The sequence below is a fragment of the Orycteropus afer genome, unplaced genomic scaffold (genome assembly GCF_000298275.1).
Source record: "Orycteropus afer afer isolate SDZICR_OR568_19922 unplaced genomic scaffold, OryAfe1.0 scaffold00123, whole genome shotgun sequence".
Taxonomy (NCBI): Eukaryota; Metazoa; Chordata; class Mammalia; order Tubulidentata; family Orycteropodidae; genus Orycteropus; species Orycteropus afer.
Genome location: NW_006921710.1, coordinates 4189920 through 4197552, shown reverse-complemented (window position 1 = coordinate 4197552; position 7633 = coordinate 4189920). Strand labels below are relative to the sequence as shown.

The 7633-nt window shown below is 45.7% G+C and overlaps 1 protein-coding gene across 1 annotated transcript; it reads left to right on the top strand.

Annotated features, from left to right (window-relative positions):
- Positions 1-2199: 2199 nt before the first annotated feature.
- TOR1B (torsin family 1 member B) lies at positions 2200-6844 on the top strand. Its single transcript, XM_007944232.2, has 5 exons — positions 2200-2398; positions 3279-3544; positions 5339-5514; positions 5960-6087; positions 6603-6844. Exons 1-5 carry the CDS (start codon positions 2200-2202, stop codon positions 6842-6844), a joined length of 1011 nt encoding a protein of 336 aa, XP_007942423.1.
- The last annotated feature ends 789 nt before the right edge of the window (positions 6845-7633 follow it).

Below are 7633 nucleotides of genomic sequence, written 5' to 3'. Positions count from 1 at the left end.
GAAAAAAAAATTCTTCCCAGCAGCTGGTAATTCAGAAGGGAGGTTTTGATGTGGGCACCTCCCCTCTTTCAACCACCTATAGTAAATAGCATAGATCCAGCAAGAAAGATGGAGTTAGGTAAACTTCTGTTAGTCTGGGTATGATTTTGGGCAGAGGTCTTTGCTCACACATGCCCTTTGCACACTTTTAGGTCAGCATTTAAAATTTTCACCATAAATGTAATGGTTGCAAAGGATGTAATTTTCTGTTTACTGAAGACATGGAAATTTTCATGTAACATCGCTACATTGCTCTCTAGGTGCACACAATGGTATCTAAATGCCACAGCAGGTTTACCTGCCATTTCCAAGTCAGCTATTTATTATCACTTCCGTATCTGAACTCATACTTCTATTTCATACTTCCATCAAAAGCCATTCTAATGAAATACATTTTACGGGTAATTAATCAAATTATCTTGTATTTCTGCAACAAAGTATGCATATGCTATAAATTAAAATTTGATATAAATTTTTTTCCTGGGGACTATACAGTTCTAAGTGTTAAAATATTTCTTTTGGATTATTGTTAGTACACAATTGCTCAAAGCAACAGAAATATGTTACAGATTTTTTAAAAATAATTACTAAACAAAAAAAATTAAAACTTTATGGTAAATGTGTCTCTTAATGGGATGGATGGGTTCTCTTTTCTTTTCCATTGAGTTCTTGTATCAAGTGGAAATTACTGAGTCCGTTTTTACTTTGCATTGAAGTACGTAAATAAGTAAAAGAAAGTGGAAGGGTGTTGTGGGCAACCTCCAGGATGGCTCCCAATGATCCTTAACCTCCTGGTATTCAGACTGTGTTGTCCCCTCTCATACTAAACAGGGCTGATCCATTAGACTGAGAACTCAGTAAGGGCAGGGATTATGTCTTCCTATTCCTTATTGTAAAGGAGCGCTGGTGGTGTAGTACCTAAGGCATTTGACTGCTAACCAGAAGGTTGGAGGTTCAAACCCACCAGACACTCCACGGAAGGAAGACTGGGCAATCAATCTACTTCGGTAAAGATTTACCGCCTTGGAACTCAAAGGGAGTACAAATCGACTTCACGGCAGTGAGTTTGATTTTTTCTTTTTTAATTCTTTATAGTATCCCCAGCATATGGCACTGACTCCGGCAGAAAGCCACTGCCTATTAAGTATTTGTTGATGAATTGGCTAATGGATAAACGCAACCAATTCAGCAAAGCCTGGGCCAAGGTCACCTGGAAGACAAGAAGTTCCTCGATGCTCCCTACTGTCTGTCTGTCCCCTGTGAACCCAGCAGCTGGAATGGTCTTTGATCTGATCACATCATTCTTAGCTTAAAACCCTATTATATCCCAGTTACCTCTCAAAACAGAAGGCAAACTCCTAACAGCAGTTGTTAAGTATTCATCTTCCAGTCCTTGCCTCTCTATCCTCTTATTTCCACACCCTCCACTACATGAAAAAGTTTCGGATCCCAAACTGGCCTTCTGCACAGTGCTTTCTGTGTAAAACATTCTACTCCTCATTGTTGCCTTAGCTAACACCTTTAGTTCCCAGTATAGACATAAGTCTTCCCTGCTCCATGGCCTCTGCTTCTCCCACCATTCAGTATTGGTCGCTGCCCCTGTCCGCCCTTCCATCTCACTGCCTATGGAGGCCAAGTTTGTCTCCTTCACTGCCGTCTTACCCGCATCGAGCAAGGGGCCTGGCGTGTAGCATGCTGAATGAATGAACGAACTGCAGTTCTGATGGTGCACGCCAGGGCAAGTCTGTCTTGGTGCCGCTGTATCCCCAGTGCTCAGCCTAGAGCCGAGCACCCGGAGCGCTCAGTAATTGTATCAGGAAGGTAGGCAGACTTCCTCGCCGTCTCTCTGGACTCAAAGGAGAAACGCTCATTATAGCTCCAGGGAAGATAGAGGAGAAAAGGACAAAACAAAGATGCTCTTAAGAAAATAAACCGTAAAAGACAGAGCGGGGTTCAGACGAAACGAAGAGTTGTAAGAAACCCCTCACATCACCCACAAAGCTAGCGGGGTATAGCCACACCTCCCCCCCCATTAGCAATATGGCTGCCCCAGTGGGCAGGACTGTGGGGCGGAAGTTACGCCAGCAGGCCGGAAGTCCGATCTGTCGCTCGACCCCAGCGCCCAATGCAGTGGGGGCGGGCGGGTTGCGAAGCGGAGATATGTTGCTGGCGGAGCGACTTGGGGGCGCCGCGGTGCTAAGACTGCTGCTGACTGCCCAGGTGGTCTCGGCGTTCGAGCCTATTAGCGTGGGCATCGCCATCGGAGCCGCGTCTGCGCTCACTGGCTACCTGTCCTACACAGACTTCTACTGCCGCTTCGCCGAGTGCTGCCGCCCGGAGCAACCGCTCAACGCCTCGGGTACGACGGGAAGGCGCGCGAGTTGAGCCCTGGCGCCAGGGTCTATGCGACCTCAGACCTAGCGCCAGGGACTGTGCGACCCCAAGCCGGGCATGTTAGGCGCCATGCACCTAATGGATGCTCCATGTTGTTGTTGTTGTTGTTTGCCATCGAGTCAGCCCCGACTCATAGCGACCCCTCCTTGGGTTTCCGAGGCAGTATCACTACGGAAGTAGGATTGCCCAACCATAGACGGCAGTCATCCCCATTTGGGGTGGGAGGGAGAATAAATGGCCCGCCTAGGGATCGTTCCCAGTGGCAAGCCCCGGAGGGCGGGAACTCGATCTGGACCTGCAACGAACAGTGCTGGGAGAAAGGAAGGAGGGAAGGGTTGACAGGGCTCGAACTCCAGACCTGAAAGCAGTACTTTGTGAAACAGATTCTCCAGGTCGCGAGACTCTGCCCAAGAGCCTAAATGTTCAGTTTCTTGGGATTACAGTAAGAAGAAACAGAAAGTAGCGTGGCCAGCTCTTCTGCGCCAAGTCAACCCTACTTAGTTTCCAGATGAGCAGCGTCTGCCCAGAAAGCCCACTTTTGGCCCTTGGTTTCTTGTAAGGCAGCAGGGGTGGCTAGAAAAAAAATAGCATGCGGCTTGGTCAAGAGGTAGTTAAACCTTGAATGAATGAACACATTTAGGTTATTAGAACATCCACATAATGCATTCCCATAGAAACGACATCATTTGACTTGCAGTCCAGGGATGGCCCTGGAGTTTAACAGAAACTCTATTGAATCGCTCACTAATCCGTGCCTCTCACTTTTGCCAGCTGGGGAAAGTGCTGCTTTTCTGGTGCATTTTTAACGTGTATTTTTTTCTCTGTTCTGGGGCTGGCCCCTGCAGCCCTCAAGCTGGACTTGGAGGAGAAGCTATTTGGGCAGCATCTGGCCACAGAGGTGATTCTCAAGGCACTGACAGGCTTCAGGAACAACAAAAATCCCAAGAAACCACTGACTCTTTCTTTACATGGCTGGGCTGGCACAGGCAAGAATTTTGTCAGCCAAATTGTGGCTGAAAATCTTCACTCAAAAGGCCTGAAGAGTAACTTTGTACACCTGTTTGTATCAACTCTGCATTTTCCTCACTTGCAGAAGATAAAACTGTACCAGGCAAGAGAATCTACTCTTATCTCATTCACGGACCACTTCGAGGAGCTGGCTACCTGCTCATTAACTCAGGCCTCTGCTTCTCTCTTTTGTACTGCATATCCCCAGGTTCCACTAGGTTAAGACACCCTTGACCCCTGGTAATCCTTTGCCCTTTACAAAGCTTTTTTTTTTTTAATTCTCACTTGATCTAAAGTAACACAGTGGAGTGGTTGATGTTGTTTCCATTAAAAGACAGAGCCAAGAGAGATGAGCTGACTTGTTCCTTACAGTCCTTGTGACCAAGCAGAAACTTGAACCTAAATCATCTAACTCCCAATTCACACATAGCCACATTCTGCGATGAATGAGTGCAGGCAACATTCACATCACAGCACCTGGCGTTAAGTGGGGACTCAAACAAGTTACTTGGACATGGCATCATTAAACGTTCTGCACCTATGGTGCTGCCTCAGCTTTGCCTCTGTATTTACCAATAAGGACTAGAGGACTGGCACAAGTGGTTTGTGGTTGGCTGCTAACCTAAAGGTTGGTAGTTCAAACCTCCCCAGCAGCTCCTCAGAAGAAAGGCCTGACAAGTTGCTTCGGGTAAAGATTACAGCCAAGGAAAACCCTGCGGAACAGTTCTACTCTGTTAACACATAGGGTTGCCATGACTCGGAATCGACTTAAAGGCCATGGGTTTGATTTGGTTTTTTAAGTAGCTTTTATTCCTTCTATTTCTCCCATCTTTCAATTCCTTGGCATTGTTTTCTTTCTTCAAAAGAAAACCTCCAAGAACTGAACCTTGAGACCTTTTCCCCATCTGATGGTTTTTTCTCATGTATTCAAGTTGTTGGGTAGGGTTAGTGTTGTCCTTGTAAAGGTTAATGCTACTCTTAGGTGGGGACTGAAATAGGAAACAGAAACTTAACTGAATAAGGAAGTAAAAGTGGGTATTTGCCAAGCACACTATTAAGACATGGAAGACTGCCAAAAAGAAGGAATACTTTTATTTTGCTAATTCTTTCCTAGATCTCTAGAAATAGAGTGGGCCCCTCTGCAGAGGGCTCACAATCACTGCCTTTCATGTTTTGGGGTTGAGGGCTCCGCACTTTGGTGCCTTTTGGTGTTTCAAGAAAGCACAGAACAAGTGCCTTTCATGGAATGGACCCACTCCTTTGTTCATGATGCCAGGAAAGCCATTGGCCTCGGCACTGTGCAGGTCTTAATCTAGTTGACTATTCCTCAGTATGTTGTAAAATAAACTCAAGATCTCACTGCATAGTGAGATGAATATTATGGATTGGTTAATTGTGAATGATAAATATTCATTTCTTCTAAACCTCTCTTAAGGAGCTCTGGTAGTATAGTAGTTAAGGCATTTGGCTGCTAACCAAAAGGTAGGTGGTTCAAAGCCACTAGCTGCTCCATGGAAGAAAGATGAGGCAGTCTGCTTCCATAAAGATTGATAGCCAGTAGGGGTCACTGAGTCGGAACTGACGCAATGGCAGTGAATTTGGTTTGGGTACCTCTCATACCTTTATAGAATCACATTTAGCACGTCATTTGAATAGGAAAAAACTTCCTTGCCTTTTAGCACCTATCGCTCTGTCAGTTTCCACTTTTTATAGATAAGGTTTTGGGAAAGCTGTTACTATGTGAAAGGAGGTTAGGATGCAGCTTCTAAGAGTTACTTTTTAACCCCAGAGAGCTCTGATTTTTCTTGCAGAGCATGAGTTAGCAGGGTAGCGCCTCTGCTGTCCTGGCACTTCCTTTGAGTTTCTGCCTCCATTTCTTCTTTTATGGTCGGTCTAGGACCAGCTGCAGAAGTGGATTCGGGGTAACGTGAGTGCATGTGCAAGTTCTGTTTTCATATTTGACGAGATGGATAAATTACACCCGGGGGTCATCGATGCAATCAAGCCATTTCTCGACTACTACGAGCAGGTTGACGGAGTGTCTTACCGGAAGGCCATCTTCATCTTTCTCAGGTCAGCAGGAGGTGGTTTCTTGGGCTTAGAAGCAAGACTGGTACATAAGCCCTTCCTTCTCCCAATGCTAGAAAAAGGTCTTGGGAACTCTCAGCATTCTGTTTACCAGGGGCAAAAATGTCTGGCAAAAATGATTTGCTCCTTTCTTTTACTATTGGACTGTTAGTAGCTGCATGGTACACAGCGTGAGCAGCAGAAAATAGACTAAAGAAATAATTGCTGGTAACAGGCAGTTTCAGTAACTGTGCTTAGAATCCTTAATGTTATTTCCAAGGGTTATAAAAAGCCATATAGCATTATTCCAGCAAGTTCTGAAAAAATCACTTTTAAGCTCCTTGAGAGAAAACACTATTCCTTAATTAGGAATAGACCACAGGGCAGGTAAATTTCCTTAGTAATTAGGCACAGAAGTCTTCATGTGATTTTTAATCTTTGTTAAACTCAGCAACGCAGGTGGAGACCTCATAACTAAAATGGCGCTTGACTTCTGGAGGGCAGGGAAGAAGAGGGAAGACATTCAGCTGAAAGATCTGGAGCCTGTGCTGTCTGTCGGAGTCTTCAATAACAAGCACAGTAAGTCTACACAGGATGAGGAGCCCCTCAACCCTGCGAAGAGTTCTCTTCACTTTGAGTGTTTGACAAAGCCACATAATCCCACTCACCTCTGTGGCTTTGCTGAAGTAGGCCCTTTTCCTCATTCCGTTACAAACCAAAACCAAACTCACTGCCGTCAAGTCAATTCCAACTCATAGTAACCCCCGTTGGGTTTCCAGGGCTGTAAATTTTTACACAAGTAGATTACCCCATCTTCCTTCCTGTCTGGTAGGTTTAGATCCACTGACTTTCTGGTTAGCAGCTAAATGCCTTATTCTTTATGCCACCAGACTTCATTTTGTTACAAAAGCCAGTTAAAAAAGGTGCCCACCTGATTCCCACATCAGGCTATTTCCCACTTGATAAGAAGAGAATCTCTCTGGAGGGTAAAGATTTGAAGGGTGCCCTGTGGGCCATGATGACAGTGGCCCCTGTAAGAGCAGTAAGGTTGGCCAGGTGACAGGCAAGAAACCTGGCTGTGTCTCATTTTGCAGGTGGCCTGTGGCACAGTGGACTGATTGACAGAAACCTCATCGACTACTTTATCCCCTTCCTGCCCCTGGAATACAGGCACGTGAAAATGTGTGTGAGGGCAGAAATGAAGGCCCGCGGTTCTACCATTGACGAAGACATTGTCACAAGAGTGGCGGACGAAATGACGTTTTTCCCAAAAGATGAGAAAATCTACTCAGACAAAGGCTGCAAGACTGTGCAGTCACGACTAGATTTTCACTGAGCTTTTATCCAAATGGGCTAAAAGGTGACTGGGAGACACAGCAAGCCAGGGGCCTTGCCTTTGGGAAGTACTTCTGAATCCCTCTTGAGGGGTTTGCACATTTGCACCTGTGGACTTTAAGGATATGGAAGTTTTGAAGAGACCTGATCTGTCAAGTGCACTTGTCCTTGTGCAAGATGACAGAAATCCAGTTGTTCGTTGCAGCTGAAGACGAACTTTTTTAACATCCCCTCCAAACTTACTGTTCTGTCCTTGACAGAAGTGCCTTGGAACAGCTGAGGGAGTAAAACCCTAGGATTGTTTCTGACCCTACAGCACTCACACCTTAGACACCACTGTTAAAATGAAAGGGTTTCAAGGGAAGCCCTGCTGCAATCTGGTACCATTAGGATCTCACTGGCTGAAAACAGTCTTCTTTTTCTTTTACAGAGAGTATTAGCTGACTTGAAATGTTTTGTTAGAATTGGTGGCACCTGCACGTCTCAGACTGGGGGATGTGGGCCCGAGTAGTGTGGATCTGGGTCAACTGTCGGATGGACAGGGGACTCCATCCGTGAAGGCTCCTGCAGATCAGGACAGGAGTGACCTTTCCGTTCATTCCTCCTGCTGCTGATCACAGCCCTTGGCATGGAATTCCTTCACCTTTCTCTCATTTGGTTTTGATCCTAGTCTTCCTCGTATCACATCTACCCTGAACTTCAGGCACCATGGTTTTCCAACCGTATCATAGGGTCAAATCAGAACGAGACCACTAGCTTTGAATTTGAGTCCTCAGTTCCTATAGTGAAG

Coding starts and splice junctions, on each gene's coding strand:
- TOR1B (XM_007944232.2), top strand. CDS start 2,200: ATGTTGCTGGCGGAGCGACTTGGGGGCGCCGCGGTGCTAAGACTGCTG. Junction 3,545..5,338: donor AGAAGATAAAACTGTACCAG/GCAAGAGAATCT, acceptor TGGTCGGTCTAG/GACCAGCTGCAGAAGTGGAT. Junction 5,515..5,959: donor GCCATCTTCATCTTTCTCAG/GTCAGCAGGAGG, acceptor TGTTAAACTCAG/CAACGCAGGTGGAGACCTCA.